Source organism: Takifugu rubripes, chromosome 2, assembly GCF_901000725.2.
Source record: "Takifugu rubripes chromosome 2, fTakRub1.2, whole genome shotgun sequence".
NCBI classification, from domain to species: domain Eukaryota; kingdom Metazoa; phylum Chordata; class Actinopteri; order Tetraodontiformes; family Tetraodontidae; genus Takifugu; species Takifugu rubripes.
This window is the reverse complement of record NC_042286.1, coordinates 15,568,296-15,585,438: the sequence shown is the minus strand read 5'-3', so window position 1 is coordinate 15,585,438 and position 17,143 is coordinate 15,568,296. Positions and strand designations below refer to the sequence as shown.

At 46.7% G+C, this 17,143-nt stretch overlaps 3 protein-coding genes across 5 annotated transcripts; 1 reads left to right on the top strand and 2 right to left on the bottom strand.

Annotated features, from left to right (window-relative positions):
• Nucleotides 1–349: 349 nt before the first annotated feature.
• On the bottom strand, nt 350–4,855 carry LOC115247916 (eukaryotic translation initiation factor 4E-like). 2 transcript variants are annotated; one of them, XM_029830953.1, is made up of 7 exons: nt 4,727–4,855; nt 3,654–3,757; nt 3,054–3,149; nt 2,897–2,960; nt 1,708–1,821; nt 1,012–1,151; nt 350–942 (listed from the first exon to the last, which is right to left on the bottom strand). In XM_029830953.1, exons 1-7 carry the CDS (start codon nt 4,820–4,822, stop codon nt 828–830), a joined length of 729 nt encoding a protein of 242 aa, XP_029686813.1. In that variant the 5' UTR covers nt 4,823–4,855; the 3' UTR covers nt 350–827. The 2 variants fall into 2 exon arrangements, with proteins under 2 accessions (XP_029686813.1, XP_029686808.1); XM_029830948.1 differs by lacking the exon at nt 4,727–4,855 and adding an exon at nt 3,965–4,009.
• LOC115247909 (methionine aminopeptidase 1) lies at nt 4,837–12,347 on the top strand. The gene is made up of 11 exons (XM_029830917.1): nt 4,837–4,984; nt 5,684–5,735; nt 5,857–5,966; nt 6,037–6,097; nt 8,884–8,975; nt 9,040–9,123; nt 9,397–9,535; nt 9,677–9,808; nt 10,197–10,340; nt 11,120–11,185; nt 11,261–12,347. Exons 1-11 carry the CDS (start codon nt 4,868–4,870, stop codon nt 11,425–11,427), a joined length of 1,164 nt encoding a protein of 387 aa, XP_029686777.1. The 5' UTR covers nt 4,837–4,867; the 3' UTR covers nt 11,428–12,347.
• A 151-nt stretch (nt 12,348–12,498) lies between these two features.
• On the bottom strand, nt 12,499–16,648 carry LOC115247913 (alcohol dehydrogenase class-3 chain L). Of its 2 annotated transcripts, none has more exons than XM_029830928.1 (9): nt 16,555–16,648; nt 16,203–16,304; nt 15,678–15,819; nt 15,518–15,605; nt 15,220–15,439; nt 14,171–14,431; nt 13,953–14,088; nt 12,721–12,859; nt 12,499–12,581 (listed from the first exon to the last, which is right to left on the bottom strand). In XM_029830928.1, exons 1-9 carry the CDS (start codon nt 16,570–16,572, stop codon nt 12,557–12,559), a joined length of 1,131 nt encoding a protein of 376 aa, XP_029686788.1. In that variant the 5' UTR covers nt 16,573–16,648; the 3' UTR covers nt 12,499–12,556. The 2 variants fall into 2 exon arrangements, with proteins under 2 accessions (XP_029686788.1, XP_029686798.1); XM_029830938.1 differs by having other exon boundaries at nt 15,280–15,439.
• Between the last annotated feature and the right edge of the window lie 495 nt (nt 16,649–17,143).

Below are 17,143 nucleotides of genomic sequence, written 5' to 3'. Positions count from 1 at the left end.
TAACCCTTCCAATGTAACCCTAACCCTACTAACCCTAACCCTTCCAATGTAACCCTAACCCTACTAACCCTTCCAATGTAACCCTAACCCTACTAACCCTAACCCTTCCAATGTAACCCTAACCCTACTAACCCTTCCAATGTAACCCTAACCCTACTAACCCTAACCCTTCCAATGTAACCCTAACCCTACTAACCCTAACACTTCCAATGTAACCCTGACTCTAACCCCTTTTCACGTTCTTTCTTTATAACGACGTTTTCAGAGATCTAATGTCGGACTGCTGCTGATGGTGGGGGGGCTGCGGACCATTAACAGGCTGGAAGAACTGTGACCATGGGAGACGTAATAATTGCAAAACAAATGTTTTAATAATTATATTAACACTCATGAATAGGCATCAAGAAATACTGTAAATTTTGATAACGTGCAACAGCTCAAGGCAAAGCATAAAACAAAGGTCTAATCTAATAAAATGCAGGCAAATCAATAATAAATTAAAAGAGTTTAATGTTATTTAGGATTTCAGCAAAACGGCGCTGTAGAAAATGGGAGGAACACACTTTGTTTGCACTTTTAGCTTCCCTGAATTAAAAAAAGCAAGAGGTTTCTAGAGTATGTCGCCCTCTATGTCTCCTCCAATGTTAATACCTCTGATTGTTAGTGTTTTGGAAGATCTCGTTTCCTGTTCATGTCCCGGGAAGGTTCTGGAAACACCTGGCATGAAGTCCTGGACCGCTGCGTCCTCCAGATTGCTTTCCGCAGAGTAAACAATATGCACCGGCAACAAATAAGACGAGGAAAGGGAAGAGGCACGTTGGCACGCTTTAAACCACATATTTGTTCTTGGTGGTGGAGCCGCTCTTTGTGGCCGTGTCGGCGTGACACTGGTAGCCAATTGTCATCTTCATGGGAAGGCCCAGGCGTTCCTTGTAAACTCTCCTGGAAAAGGGTTAGGGTTAGCATCACAGCGGGCTTTACGGGTTTACGGCAAACGGAAAGACGTCTCACCCGATGTGCGTCACAGCGTCCCGGTTCTCGTAGTTTGCTGTCCAGATGGCTATTTTATCTCCTTTCGCACGGACATTGACCACGGCTCCACACACATCGTCGCTGTAGTCATCAAAGGCCTCACCGACCAAACACAGGAGCTGCAAAACAGTTGGTCATCAGCCAGAAAGGAAACCAACCAAAGGAAAGATGGATGGTATCGAGCCTTTTTTAAAGCTTAATGGCTCCTAATGTGTTTGTGCTCATATGAAGCCATTTGGTCTTTTTGCTAACCTGCATTGCATGGTTTGATGACAAAGTGTTGCATTCAAGGGTTAGGGTTAAGCTAGGGTTGGGTTAGTTGGAAAATAACACCACCGAGTGTACAAAAGCTATTCTCACAGTTGTTTAACCTTCGTCAGCCTTTTTTAGCATGGTCTGCTTTGTAGTTTGCACATTCCACATGAAAAATGCCAATCACCCTATAACAGCATTTCCTAATATAGAATTTGAACAATAGCATGTCTGCAACTGATTTAGTGTCACAAAAACTAGTCAGAAGTGCCTATAAACAGAATATAACAGGAGCTTTTAGACTCGGGGTTGTGAGGATGCTCTGAATTTCAGGGTTAAAAACCTGACATCACTTCAACACTTGTGCCCTCAGATTAGCAGGAAAGTTCACGTCAGGAGCTGAGGAGGTGTGATCAAACCTACAGTCTCCAACCAAAAGCGGTCCAGGTCGAATCTCCTCTGCTGCTTGTTGAGTGTGATCAGCCAGCGTCCGCCGCGCTTGTTCCTCTCGTCCTCCCACATCGGCTCAATTTCATCCTACAACATGGATGCAAAGGGTCAAGACAAATGCAGAAGCAGCTGAGCGGGACCTCAATGAGGGTTAGGGTTAGGGACCCATGACTGAGGTCTAACCCCTAACCCGAACTAGCATGACTGAGGTCTAACCCTCTAACCCTAACCCCTCTGCTCCCTAACCCTCTAACCCTAACCCCCTCTGCTCCCTAAACCTAACCCCTCTGCTCCCTAACCCTAACTCTAACCACTAACCCCTCTGCTCCCTAAACCTAACCCCTCTGCTCCCTAACCCTAACTCTAACCACTAACCCCTCTGCTCCCTAACCCTAACCACTAACCCCTCTGCTCCCTAACCCTAACCCCTCTGCTCCCTAACCCCTCTAACCCTAACCCCTCTGCTCCCTAAACCTAACCCCTAACCCCTCTGCTCCCTAACCCTCTAACCCTAACCCAACTCTAACCCCTAACCCTAACCCCTCTGCTCCCTAACCCTAACTCTAACCACTAACCCTAACCCCTCTGCTCCCTAAACCTCTAACCCTCTAACCCTAACCTAACTCTAACCCTAACCCTAAGCCTAATCCAGGTGGAATGATGGGAAGACTGCTTGAACAGCACCTGGTAATATTAATAATCATCCATGTGGTTTAATGACTCAATTAAAAATAAATAAATATTGGAACCAAACAGTGACAAAATGGAAAAGTAATAAATCAGAACCTCGTCCCACAAAGCTGTATGTCTTTAGCAGCGTATGTTACCGTGGTGACGCAGCAGGCAAAACGAAGGGTTTGTGTGAGTCATTAAGGTCCGCTTTGATTGTGAACTTAAGTAAAGTATATCTCAGATGTGGGGAATGGCTTCATAAAAAGGGTTAAAACCCGTGAATTGAATGAAACATTACTTCTGAGACACCTTTGCTTATCTGCGTTAGCTTAGCACTGAAGCAGCTGATTTATCTGCACATCCCCAAGAACAAAAAGAGAATCGGGACCAGAGGAAGCTCCAAGAGAAACGGTTTCCTTTGGGATTTCATCTCTCACAGCAACCCAAAAGAAGAGATTTATCTTTGAGTGAATAAGAACTCTGGACTCACCTTAAAGAGAGAGTAATCGCAGCCCGACATGAGGTTGCTCGACAACTGAATGTGGTTGTAGAGGCTAAAATAAACGAAGCACCGCATGAACAGAATGGAAAAAAACTGCTGAATGGTTTGCTGCTTCCTAGGACTTGTCAGATTTATTGCTCCTTACGCCCAAAAATCTTCAACGGTGTCAAATTTAGAGATGAGCCGCAGGTTTGCCTGCCATGTTTTGCTCTTGTCATTCTTGAAGAACCACAGAGACCATCTGTTGGGAGGAAAGAGAAGACATTTGCCTTCAAATGAGGTGAACAAAGGCAGGCAGGCACAAATGAATCAAGTCTGCCATCATTCATGTTGTGCAAATCAAGCAGGGGGCTGTTACATTCCAGCACCACCCGCTAAAACCAGGACAGATGGGTTAGGGTTACTACCTGCATACTAGTCAAAATGACGGTGGCACAGCAGGTGACCCCGATGACAGTGAGCAATCTGTACACCCTCTCAAGGGTTAGGGTTAGGCCAACCAGGCTACATTACAGCAACACTAGCGGCATCCCCGCCATTAACCATTAACCTGACAATGTCCATGTCACACTTAACTACCCGTCCACAACTGCCACACGGGTAGAATCAAACCATTTGGATTCCACGATTCCAGTCTGCTCATGTGCACCTGCTCATCCTTCACTGCTTGGTCTGCACCCTGATCGTTTAACTTACCTCTAACCCTAACTAACCCTAACCCTTCTATCGTGCAGGATCCACTAACCTGTTTTGGAGAGGGTGTTTGATGTAGGGATCTGGTCTCACCAACTCTTGGCCAGTCTCTCCAGTTTCTTCTTCCTCAGGTTGGGAGAGATTTGGGCTGGGTTCCTACAAATAACATCACTATCAGGGGGGCAACATGCTTCCTAATTGTGGTCTAAAAGCCCCACGGAGGAACGAAGAACAGAATGTGCTAATACTGGGAAAGTGAAAGCCTAAGGTTTGACAGAAAACAGACTTCCTTTTCACACAAGAAATAACAATATACTGTAGAATAATAAAAAAAGCGTGAACTTCAAAGGTAAAAGGTTGTACCCGTGTTATACGACAGAACATCTGGACCATATTTGCTTGTGACGTGAAGCTAATATTTGCTAGCTGACTAAACTGCTATCATTAGCTAACGCGACTGGCTATTGAGACTAACTTTTACTCATTTGTAGTCACGCGTGGCTGCATTTGTTCTGAAGCTATTTATCAACTACATCTCTATCCAGTCAGAACAAACAACCGGTTCTAAGTTCCACAATGCTAACAAACAAACAAACAAAGCAATCCCCTGAATCCAGCATGTATTTTTACAGTGATTCTTGTGAACAGTCAAGCCGCTTCACAAGCGTTAGCTAGCAACCGGCTAACATTAAAGGTCAGCAGGGAGCAATATGAATCATGACAAATTAGATATGCTTTTGTTTTTAACGGGCTGTTTTACTCGCCAAACGTATAGATAAGAAGATAACAACAATAGCGATGCATAATAAATGGCATCAAGATGGGCACGTTGGATTACAAACTACGATGAATCAACCTTTGGGAACTTTTGTAGGAGGACTTGGAGCGACTGTCCCCGCAAAGGTTAACGGCATTCCGGTTGGTCATGGTGTCAGCCTGGAACTTAGTTCTCCATTCACCAACATTCCTCTGACACGCGTAAGCCGCGGCAAAAGAAGGCAAACTTAAAACTAGTGAAAGCTGAAAATGTGAATATTATATCGGTGACTGGTGCCTCCAGTCATTGCGGATGGTCGGCCTGTGATTACAGAAACAGTGAAAAAGTTTGAATATACAAGTACTCACCGGTTCGGCGGTCGCCATCTTACAAATCTGTGGAAGCAAGAAAAGTTTCTGTTCATTGGACCGAACTGCGCAATGTGACGGGCCCGCGGTGCACATGCGCCGTGTGGCGTCACTGGCCGGCAGCACCCTCCCGACGGCGGCATGGCGAGCACCGAAGCTCGACGGGAGTGTGAGACAGAAGGCTGCAGCAGGGACGCCAAACTGCAGTGTCCCACGTGTATCAAGCTGGGCATCCAAGGCTCCTACTTCTGTTCTCAGGTACCGCTGGTTTTTGCACAGTAGCCGCCTTAAAGGTCGCTCGAGCCCCCAGTTGGGGCCCTGTCATCGCTGAGCTGCTAGCTGTCATGCTAGCTGCCATGCTAGCTGGGCGAGTTTGGTAAAGCTCTAATAATACATTCGCTCTGCGGCAACAGATGCTTCCTCGCCCTGGAATGTTCTACAAACGTGCACGAATCATTGAAGCCGTGTCTGCAAACATGGATGTTTGTGACGAGCAGGCCGAGCAAACCCGGCTAGCTAACTGTTGCGTGGTTAGCTTGTGATGCAACCGTAAGAAGTAAAGGTTTTAGTACCAAGTTCCCTAATAACAGCAAAGTCTGTGTGTAGAAAGTGCTTTCTAATGCGACGTCCTGAAATTTAAAAGTAAAGTATTACTGAGATAATGAAGGCAAGGCTCACCTTGGTGTCATGATGTTTAATTATGGGACGTCGATCCGACTTTAATCAAAAATGTGTCTCTTTAAAACTGATTTCCAGCTGATTCGCCGGTGTTCAGCACCGACTCTCGCCGACTCCCGCCGACTGTCACCAACTGTCAGCTCTTTTGTACATTTCTTGGTTGGGTGTATTTGTGCAACACTCATTCAGTCCCTTTCATTTGTGAAGAGTTTGTTCTTCTGTATTTTATCGAGCCAAATCAGGGCCAGAATGTTTGAGCATCTTTGTTTCCATTTTCAGGAATGTTTCAAAGGAAGCTGGGCATCTCACAAGTTGCTACACAAAAAAGCAAGTAGGTATCACCTTCACGGAGGCTCCGTGGGGACGGGAGTCTGGCTGGAACCTCCGAGGAGCACGTTGGGATGATTGTGAATGGGTCCGGTGGTGTCAGGACTGTTTCTGTGTTTTGTCAGAGGAAGAAAAGAACCAGAATGAGTCTAAGAACTGTCTGGAGCGGGACATGACCACCGATCCGTGGCCAGGCTACCGCTACACGGGAAGATTACGTCCTCACTACCCGTTGGTACGTCCTCGTAAATCCCTCTTTTATTACCAGCTTGAATTGAATCATTTAATTCTTCACCTTCTTGTAGACTCCAATGAGGCCTGTGCCCAGCGACATCCAGAGACCCGACTATGCTGATCATCCCAGAGGTACCCGTGTGATCAATTTAGCATTTTAGCATAAGGGCTGATGAGCCAAACACACACGGCTCCTCCTGAATAGCAACGCTGACCCAGAAAAAGAACGTAAACCAGCCTATTGGAAACTGAGCATCTTTGGGTAGAAAGGGAAGAAGACATTATCAGGCTGGCTAGCTAGCAAGCTAAGCTAGGGACAAGGTAACCAGAGGGAACTCCTGTCTGGGACATGGCTGGCTAGCAAGCTAAGCTAGGGACAAGGTAACCAGAGGGAACTCCTGTCTGGGACATGGCTGGCTAGCAAGCTAAGCTAGGGACAAGGTAACCAGAGGGAACTCCCTCTCTCCTTCTCTCTCTCTCCCTCCCTTCCCTCCCTCCCTCCCTCTCTCTCCCTCCCTCCCTCTCCCTTGTCCCCCCCCCCCTCCGTCTCTGTCTTGTTCTACCACTTCTGTCCTGTATCACATCAGGAGACTAACCAGTCAGATGTTTAGCCTACTAACATCCAACTGGACTAATGGCCGTCATGGCAACAATCCTCCAGATGACTCCAATATGGTGATCAGTCAAAATTGGTGTGGTTGAATTTACATCCACAGTTGTTACCAGAGTTACCAGCTTTATTGATTAAGGTTTGGGTTTATGGTTAGGGGTTAGAGAGTTAGAGAGTTAGGGTTAGTGGTTAGGGTTAGAGTTAGTGGTTAGGGTTAGAGGGTTAGGTTTAGGGTTAGTGGGTTAGGGTTAGAGCAGTGCTTCTCAAATAGTGGGGCTAGGGTTAGGGTTAGGGTTGCGATGCCAGGGGGGCGCGTGTGACCCCGGAGAACATGTTTTTTGTTTCCGTACTAGAATAAAGTGTACCGTAATTGCACATCCCGCGCGCACACACCACAGAGCAAGAGATAGGAAGTGCAGTGAACAAACCACCAAGAGACAGCATGAAAAAATACTTAACAGTGATAGAAAGAAAGGCGGAGAGAGACGGAGATAATGAGACATACGAAAGTCTCCCGAAAGCTCAGACGAGGAAATATGACGAAGCATTTATAGCGCTTGGCTTCACTGCGACTACGGTGGGAGACGAGGAAAGACCGGTGTGTTTACTGTGTCTAAAAATGTTGGCAGGACAGCATGAAGCCAAATAAATGAAGGCCTCACTTAAAGACATTACACCCCAGGCACGCTGATAACCCTAACCCTGGTTAACCCTAACCCTGGTTAACCCTAACCCTCACTTAAAGACATTACACCCCAGTCACGCTGATAACCCTAACCCTGGTTAACCCTAACCCTGGTTAACCCTAACCCTCACTTAAAGACATTACACCCCAGTCACGCTGATCAGCCGCTTGAGTTTTTTCGGCAAAAACGTGCCAAATATTGGCAACAATCATCCCGCTTTGGTCTATATTTCTTTCTTTTTTTGTTTTCTTTAATATTAATAAGGATACAATGTTATGCAGAGGTGTACTTATAACAATTTCATAGACAAATGATACTAATTATAGTCATGGGGGGGGGGGGCGAAAAATGTTTTCTTCTTCCTAGGGGGGGCGTAACAGAAAATAATTGAGAAGCACTGGGTTAGAGAGTTAGGGTTGGTTAGGGGTTAAGGTTAGAGGGTTGGGTTAGGGTTAGGGTTAGAGAGTTAGGGTTGGTTAGGGGTTAAGGTTAGAGGGTTGGGTTAGGGTTAGAGGGTTAGGGTTAGAGAGTTAGGGTTGGTTAGGGGTTAAGGTTAGAGGGTTGGGTTAGGGTTAGAGAGTTAGGGTTAGGGTTGGTTAGGGGTTAAGGTTAGAGGGTTAGGGTTAGAGGGTTAGGGTTAGGCTTGCCTACAATAGTAAGCTGGTTAGGGTTAGAGGGTTAGGGGTTAGTGGGTTAGGGTTAGAGGGTTAGGGTTGGTTAGGGGTTAAGGTTAGAGGGTTGGGTTAGGGTTAGAGGGTTAGGGTTAGGCTTGCCTACAATAGTAAGCTGGTTTATGTCTGTTTCTCTGGGCTAGTCTTTTATTGTGCAGCCATGGCAACCTCACTATCCAAGTCATCTGAGTGCATAGATCTATCCCCGTGTCGTCATGGTTACTGTCTCTTTAGGGGCCCAGATGCATTTGTTCCAGGTTCATGTTTTATGGTCACACAGCTGCTTGTTTCAGATCACAAGTCTAATGCTCTGCAGTAAATTTGTTCATACGCTGGGTTTTTTTAAGCAGCACCATCAGAGTAAAAGTGAAAATGATGGTTCCACACAGGTTTCATACAGCCCTTTGGAAAGTCTGTGTTGCTAGGCAACTGCTCAGGTTCGTGGCGTGCTCCTGTTATGTTACTAAATAAAAAATAAAAAACCTTTGGCAAAACTAGTTCTAAACCCCTGCGCTTAGCTACTTTATCTTGGTTTCATCCTACGTCATACATCTTCACCAGCACTGTTAGCATTAGCAGCGTCAGCTCAGCGGCCACCCCAGAAGCTGCTGCTAACAGCATGGCTGGCTGCTTCTGCTGGAGGGTTAGGGTGAGACGGAATCTACCGTCAAAGACAGATTCCACGTGTGTCTTTTAAAGCACAAGCGAAGCCGGGCAATGAAACGTGTTGAGACGCTGTAACAAAGCCAAGATTAGCTTGTGTTATATTTCTCATCAGAAATGTCTCCAGTACAGGTCGCGACACCTCCCGCTTCCTCCCTGCCAGCTGGTTCAGTGTCACCTAATCAAAATTCATTTCTTTGAAGAGCACATTCAGCAGTCCAGTCAGCTGCTGCTGTGTTTGGAGTAGCGGTGGGTATCCAGGTCTAAGATGATCTGTCCTTCCCTCAGGGATATCCGAGTCCGAGCAGTTCCTAAAGGGGACGTCACAGATCAAGACCCTGTCTGCCGACGACATCGAAGGAATGAGGGTCGTTTGCAAGGTGAGGATTCCTTGAGCTGGTGAAGACTTTGCAGCCTCTGTGTTGATTCTGATGTGGTTTGCAGTTGGCTCGAGAGGTTCTGGATATCGCAGCCATGATGGTGAAGCCGGGTACCACGACAGAGGAGATTGACCACGCTGTTCATCTGGTATTTATCCTTTTGCAATCACTATTTTCTTTGAGTTAGTCACATGAATGTCAGTGGAATCTCCTGCAGTGCAAAACCAACCAACCATGACAGACTTATTAAGATGCTATTGACAACTGAGGTGTTTCAGCGCCCCCTGCTGTCAGACAGTCCAACTGCGGTTAGCTTGTCTAAAATATCACAGGCATACTGATCTGACACACTGTGACCGACACGTCTTCACTATGAAGGAGTCAATAATGTGTCTTTACCCAGCATGCCTTGCATTTTCAGGCCTGTACAGCGAGGAACTGTTACCCCTCCCCCCTCAACTATTATAACTTTCCCAAATCGTGCTGTACATCGGTCAATGAGGTCATCTGCCACGGAATCCCAGACAGAAGACTCCTGCAGGAGGGAGACATCCTCAATGGTACACTTCCCAGTTTTTAGTCAAATTTGACGAAGCCTGATGACTGGGCCAACGTGGAAAAATAAACTCTCTAATCATCATCCAGACCTGTGTTCAGAGTCAATGTGACACGTTACATCAGCGCTTTCATTGTTCACGCAGTTGACATCACGGTCTACCACAATGGCTTCCATGGAGACCTCAATGAAACGTTCTTTGTTGGAGATGTGGATGAAGAAGCAAAGAAGCTGGTTCAGACAACATACGAATGCCTCATGCAAGCCATCGACTCTGGTAGGAATGTCAGAGATGTTCCCTGTACAATGATCACCACGGTACTTTTACTCCGTATGGCTGCTGTGTGAGAAAACAGGTAATTGTCACTCCAGAGATGTGCTCGATTTCTTTTGGAAACTAAGCTGCTGTCATGTGTTTTGTCCACCAGATGGCGCTGCCATTAGACAGGTTAAGAATGGTTGAATGGTTTATTTTCACTCTTTTAAAATAAGTTATCAAAATTTCAGATGTGTCGGACATGTAAACAGGTTTTGATGCATTAGACCCTCTGTTGCTCAGCATTCTGATGTTTTGGACCTAACCTGGATTAAAAGTAGCATGAACTCAATGCAGAGATCATTCAATCTTGCCCTCTTGACTCTCTTCATTACCATCTCTTCAACAGTCAAGCCCGGTGTTCGTTACAGAGAATTAGGAAACATCATCCAGAAGCATGCCCAGGCCAGCAGCTTCTCTGTTGTGCGGAGCTACTGCGGCCACGGCATCCACCGGCTCTTCCACACAGCTCCGAATGTCCCCCATTATGCCAGTGAGTTGAGGTTTACCAGCCATTTACCAGCAAACCCTAACCCAGCTAACCCTAACCCTCTCTAACCCTAACCCAGCTAACCCTAACCCAGCTAACCCTAACCCTCTCTAACCCTAACCCAGCTAACCATAACCCAGCTAACCCTAACCCTCTCTAACCCTAACCCAGCTAACTCTAACCCTAACCCAGCTAACCCTCTCTAACCCTAACCCAGCTAACCCTAACCCTCTCTAACCCTAACCCAGCTAACCCTAACCCTCTCTAACCCTAACCCAGCTAACCCTAACCCAGCTAACCCTAACCCTCTCTAACCCTAACCCAGCTAACCCTAACCCAGCTAACCCTAACCCTCTCTAACCCAGCTAACCCTAACCCTCTCTAACCCAGCTAACCCTCTCTAACCCCAACCCTCTCTAACCCAGCTAACCCTCTCTAACCCCAACCCTCTCTAACCCTAACCCAGCTAACCCTCTCTAACCCTAACCCACCTAACCCTAACCCTCTCTAACCCTAACCCAGCTAACCCTCTCTAACCCTAACCCAGCTAACCCACCTAACCCTAACCCTCTCTAACCCTAACCCAGCTCACCCACCTAACCCTAACCCTCTCTAACCCTAACCCAGCTCACCCTAACCCAGCTAACCCTAACCCTCTCTAACCCTAACTCAGCTAACCCTAACCCAGCTAACCCTAACCCTCTCTAACCCTAACCCTCTCTAACCCTAACCCTAACTAACCCTAACCCTCCAAACTGACGTCTGTGCCATTTATCTCTCAGAAAACAAAGCCGTTGGAGTCATGAAGCCCGGTCACGTGTTCACCATCGAGCCAATGATATGTGAAGGTAAAGGGCAGCAGCAGCGGTGCCGCCATCATTGAGGTCATGTGGTTATTTGATCCGTTGGCTGTACTGTTGCAGGCGGCTGGCAGGATGAGACGTGGCCCGACGGCTGGACGGCGGTGACCAGGGACGGGAAGCGCTCGGCCCAGTTCGAACACACTCTACTGGTCACGGAGACTGGCTGCGAAATCCTGACCCGCCGCCTGGAGGACAACGGCCGTGCTCATTTCCTGAGCCAAATGTAGAACTCCACATGGAGCAGACTTTTCCGTACAGACCCCCAGCACATCTGCCCCCCCCCCCCCACTCTCACTCTAAAACAGGAGCCGTCACCCCCGGAGCTCAGTGTCACTCTGGCTCTCGTCCATCTTAGTTAAAAACTGGTTCGTCAGTTCCAATGAAAGTACCTGAATGTGTCTTATTACACTCGTCATTCACTTCACTGAAGAAGATGTGAAAAGATTTCTTAGCTTTTGTTGAGGAGAATGAGCTGAAGGTTGTTCCTGCTTTCACCTCGGCGCTCCAGACCGGCTGCTGAGTTGGTGTCTGGACGGTGGACACCAGGACAAGTCCGCCACCATTTCATCTGCTGTCCATGTCTGATAAAAGTTCTTCAAAAAGGAGTGGAACTAATGAAGGCCGTATATTAGCAAACGGTAAAGAATTGTCTTAACGAAGAGCCTTGCTTCAAATTTGCCTCAAATTACTGTTAATCTGTAGAAAATGGTCCCGTCAAATGTTTGCTGTTTATGGAGCAGCACAACTCTTGATGGACATCGGTCGGAGTCGAAGGACTTTGTTGAGACGGGTGATTTGTGTCCGGCGTCAGTGTTTTAATAAACACAGATGAAATTATTATCCCATAATTTGATTCCATACTCCTGGTTTCCTAATGAGTTGCAGTTGTGTGAAGGAAGGGAGAAGTGGAATGTCTGTAAAACAGTATTGAATTCAGGGTGCCAAAAGTCTGTTGTTCGACTGGAGATGCAGCAAATGGAGCCTTATTTTAAGCGACGTGTTCCCTCATCCCAGTTCCTCCATTTCCATCAGTGCTAATGAGACCGATGCCGCCAGTCGTCCCAGTGAAGGAATAAACGACTCTTCTGTAGCTTTGTTTGAGTGACAGTGTTGTGTTCCCACCTTTAAAGATGACCTTGAGCTTTAACCTTTCTAGACTTGTTTTTGAGCAATGAAAAAAAAAATCTAATGATCATCTGAACATGCAGCACTTTGGATTTTCCTGCATGCAGTGCGCAAGGGGGGGTCTAAAGGGGGGTCTAAATGCCCATTGATTGAATGAAACACACTCCATCGAGGAATTGAAAGATCATTTATTAATATCAGCTGAGTAAATCTGGACTCAAGTCATTTTTTCTAGAACTGCAGGACAACACGAATGCTGAAATATGAAGAGACCAGATTATCTGATTAGATGTGACAGACTCGATAGAAACCAGCTCAGCCTTGTCCTCAGCAGAGGGCAGCAGCGATACTTGAAGCAGAACTAATTGACCAATATGGCAATATTAAACACTTACCATTTCCCAGCATGCATTAGATCAAATCCTTCTGCCATCTTCTCAAAAGGCAGAGTGTGCGTCACAAATTCATCCACTTTGAGCTTCTTATTCATGTAGTCCTCCACGAGTTTGGGCACACCTTCAACACCCCTGTATCCTGAGAGGAAAATAAATATTTAAAATAGAATCAACATTTGATTCAAGAAATTAATTGCTAAAATGAATTTCAAAAATGAGGAAATTAATAATTTGAGGGGTTCTCAGTTTGATCTAGTGTTACCCATAATGGCAGAAGGTGCCTTTCAAGTCCTACCTTCCCTAACCCTAACCCTTCAAGTTTATTAAGCCTCCTGCTAACCTCCCTAACCCTAACCTCCCTAACCTTAACCCTCACCCTCTGCATGCTAACCCTAACCCTCACCCTCTGCATGCTAACCCTAACCCTCACCCTCTGCATGCTAAACCTAACCCTAACCCTCTGCATGCTAACCCTAACCCTCACCCTCTGCATGCTAACCCTAACCCTCACCCTCTGCATGCTAAACCTAACCCTAACCCTCTGCATGCTAACCCTAACCCTAACCCTCTACATGCTAACCCTAACCCTTACCCTCTGCATGCTAACCCTAACCCTCACCCTCTGCATGCTAACCCTAACCCTCTGCATGCTAACCCTAACCCTCACCCTCTGCATGCTAAACCTAACCCTAACCCTCTGCATGCTAACCCTAACCCTCACCCTCTACATGCTAACCCTTACCCTCTGCATGCTAACCCTAACCCTCACCCTCTGCATGCTAACCCTCACCCTCTACATGCTAACCCAAACCCTCACCCTCTGCATGCTAACCCTAACCCTCTGCATGCTAACCTTAACCCTCACCCTCTGCATGCTAACCCTCACCCTCTGTATGCTAACCCTCACCCTCTACATGCTAACCCTAACCCTTACCCTCTACATGCTAACCCTCACCCTCTACATGCTAACCCTCACCCTCACCCTCTCCATGCTAACCCTAACCCTCACCCTCTACATGCTAACCCTCACCCTCTACATGCTAACCCTAACCCTCACCCTCTGCATGCTAACCCTAACCCTCACCCTCTGCATGCTAACCCTAACCCTCACCCTCTACATGCTAACCCTCACCCTCTACATGCTAACCCTAACCCTAACCCTCTGCATGCTAACCCTAACCCTCAAATGACCCTTCTTCCAGCACATTTTCAAACAAGTCTTAAAGCAGCACCTCCAAAAGCAGTGCCTTTCCAGGTGCGTCCAGTCACCAGCTGGAAGGGCTTGGTCGAGATCTCCTGACCCGCTGCTGCTACACCGATGATGACGCTAGTGCCCCATCCTTTATGACAGGCCTCCAAAGCTGCCCTCTGTCACCAAGAGCAATTGATAAAGATAAAGGCGAATGGCTCTGCCATGTGGTGGTTAGTGCTGGATCATTTGCTCACTTACCATGATGGTCACGTTGCCCACACACTCAAAGGAGTAGTCCACGCCTCCATCTGTCATTTCTATCAGAACCTCCTGGATGGGCTTGCTGTGATCCTGTGGGTTGACCACATCTGTGGCTCCAAACTCTCGAGCGATCTTAAACTTATTAGGGTTGAGGTCAATTCCAATAATCCTGGCTGCTCCCGCTGCCTGACAGCCCATAATTGCTGCAAGGCCCAGTGCTCCCAGGCCGAACACAGCGCACGTTGAGCCAGCCTCCACCTGCAGATTTACAAGAGGCTAAATGTTAATATGAGCATGCTAAAATGCAAACATGCTAATGTCTAGGTAGTATGTTTTACAGTTTTATTTAGCTAGTGTTATTAATTAACACTAGTAATATAGTGATGACATCTGGCACTGATAATGTCATTAAATCTACAAGCAAAGGTTGGTTCTAATCTTATTTTATTGCACAAAAGAGATTATATGACTGGTCATTAAGACTGAGGCTCTAGGGTTAGGGTTAGGCTCTGGATGGAGTTTTAGCTTTAAAATAAATTCTTTATTAAGACTGCTTATGTGTCAAGTTTTACTTACAAGTCATACTTAACAAAGCTAATAGTGTGTAAGATTTCAGTCAATCTAACATGTAACAGTATATTGAAGGACTTTTCAGTTAAAAGCTACTTCACAGTTTTATGGTTTTAGGCAAAATTTAGGTTTATTCTCTGTGCCTAAATGTCTCTAGAGGACGCCTCTCCTATATCTGTGTAGACCAGCTACGCACATATTCTGTAAGTTAGCACTTGTTGGACAACAATAGATAAAAGAATTCTGCCAAGTCCTTATTTGAGGTTCAACGCTGGAGGTTGGAAAGGTGAAGATCCATCCACTCGTAGCAGAGCAAATATACAAAAGTAAACAACCATCACACTCACATGGACACCTAAGGTGCACGGGCAGAAGATACCATCTCCACACAGAACGACCCCTGACCTCTGAGCTATATGATTGTGGGACCTTCCAAAGAGAACACCTGAAAATGACTAATGAGGTGCCTCGCTAACCTTGGCGGTGTTCAGAGCAGCTCCATAACCAGTGGTGATGCCACAGCCCAGTAGACATACTTTGTCCAGAGGGGCCCGGTGGTCCACCTTTGCCAGGGAGATCTCCGCCACCACAGTGTACTCGGAGAACGTGCTGCAGCCCATGAAGTGGAACAGGCTCTTGCCTTTGCAGGAAAAGCGGGTGGTCCCATCTGGCATCAAGCCTTTACCCTGCGTGAGCCTGAAGAAGATGAGCTCTCACTGCTGGAAGCTGAAGCACACCCAGAACCTTCTGAGGTGCAACCTCAAATGCATTTACCTGATCTTTTGGCACAAGTTAGTCTTGGGGTGTTTGCAGAACTTGCATTCTCCACACTGTGGAATGTACAGAGGTATGACAGCATCCCCTGAAAGTCAAACAATATCTCAGGTTTGATTTGATACAGATGAGCTGCTATTAGTGAGAAAATCAGGAGAACCTGCTTCAAACTTGGTAACTCCCTCCCCAACACTCTCCACCACGCCGGCACCCTCATGGCCGAGCACCACAGGAAACACCCCCTCTGGATCAGCGCCACCCAGCGTGTAGGCGTCGGTGTGACAGATCCCTGTAGCCACAATCTGAAAGTAAAGCCCGGCCAGGTGACGAACACGGATCTGGGAACACCTTTGGGATTTATCCTGAGTGTGTTCGCTGGGTGGAGTTCTCCATTAAACATGAAAGAACAGCTGGCATAAAATACACATAAAGTATGAATACACACAAACGATCCCAGCAATAATTGAACAGATCCTTGGTGCCTGCCCCTCTCATAAGTGTTACGTTTTACATTAAACATTAAACACAAACTCCACACAACCACAGATATCACAAAAGTAACACAGGACCAACGTGCACGGTCGCGACTTAGAGGGGATAAAAATAAGTTGGGAAACTTAAGGAGCAGCCATTGTTCTTGGAATATTGTGTTAAACTGTTTTACAAATTCAGCTCAATTCTTCACCTTGATGCGGACTTCCCCACGTCGAGGAGGTGCCACCTCCACCTTCTCCATTGCGAGGGGTTTTCCAGCCTCCCACGCCACTGCAGCTCTGCAAAGAATCACCTACAACAGCAGCGACAAAATATTACTACAGCAAATGGACCTAAAATATTCCAGTCCTCTCCAAAAGCTTCTTCTTCTTTTCACACATAGGAAACAACAAGCTTTCCAGTTATAGACGTGCATTATAATAATAACGTAACCTTCACGTCCCGCCCACAAACACTGAAATGAGATCAAATCCTCACAGTCGCACATGCAGTGCTCCTAAATTTGCTTTAGAAGTGAATTCTAAAGAAGTGGTGGTGTTCACCTTGCCCGTGGTTGCCATGTTCTTTCACAATTCAGGTGCTCCTCCGAGGTTGAGTTCTTTCCAGAGTTTAACAAATCAGAACGTTGCCTTCCAGCCAACGACTGTGGGAGGTAAGCAAACATTTCCAATCTCTGCTTCTTTTTCCTGTTTCCTTAATGGTTTTACCTTTGTGCTTCTTAGGTGTGTTTGTTTTACAACCCTTGCAGCAATAATTCCGTATTAATATGGAGATACAGCAAGTGCAGCTGGATGTTAGTGCGCACAGAAGATAAGAGGGAAGGACGTTCAATCAAATGTGTATGTGGATAAAAATGCCGAGTCATAAATCAGGTCGACATGATGATTTGTGACAACAGTCCACAGCTTCAGATTCTTCAGCCTGTACATCATCGATGATCTCTCTTGGTCCGTCACCCCCCCCCCCCCCCCCCACACACACACACACACACTCTCTCTCTAATTGGCAAGACATGTTAGTTACGCCATTTCCTGAGGATACTCAGAAAAGCTGGACTTACAACCTGCAATGGAGGCTGCTGGAAACGTGCCCGGGTGTGACAGAGAGAAACCCAGTGGATGGCATGAGGAG

Excerpts from the sequence above, each read along its gene's own strand:
- LOC115247916 (XM_029830953.1), bottom strand. The coding sequence starts at position 4,822 with ATGTGCACCGCGGGCCCGTCACATTGCGCAGTTCGGTCCAATGAACAG. Across the intron at positions 2,961-3,053 it reads ACCGTTGAAGATTTTTGGGC|CCTCTACAACCACATTCAGT; the intron begins GTAAGGAGCAAT and ends CGTTTATTTTAG. Across the intron at positions 943-1,011 it reads GACGCTGTGACGCACATCGG|GAGAGTTTACAAGGAACGCC; the intron begins GTGAGACGTCTT and ends ACCCTTTTCCAG.
- LOC115247909 (XM_029830917.1), top strand. The coding sequence starts at position 4,868 with ATGGCGAGCACCGAAGCTCGACGGGAGTGTGAGACAGAAGGCTGCAGC. Across the intron at positions 9,809-10,196 it reads CATGCAAGCCATCGACTCTG|TCAAGCCCGGTGTTCGTTAC; the intron begins GTAGGAATGTCA and ends TCTCTTCAACAG. Across the intron at positions 10,341-11,119 it reads GAATGTCCCCCATTATGCCA|AAAACAAAGCCGTTGGAGTC; the intron begins GTGAGTTGAGGT and ends TTTATCTCTCAG.
- LOC115247913 (XM_029830928.1), bottom strand. Across the intron at positions 15,820-16,202 it reads GTGGGGAAGTCCGCATCAAG|ATTGTGGCTACAGGGATCTG; the intron begins GTGAAGAATTGA and ends CTTTACTTTCAG. Across the intron at positions 15,440-15,517 it reads AACTTGTGCCAAAAGATCAG|GCTCACGCAGGGTAAAGGCT; the intron begins GTAAATGCATTT and ends CATCTTCTTCAG.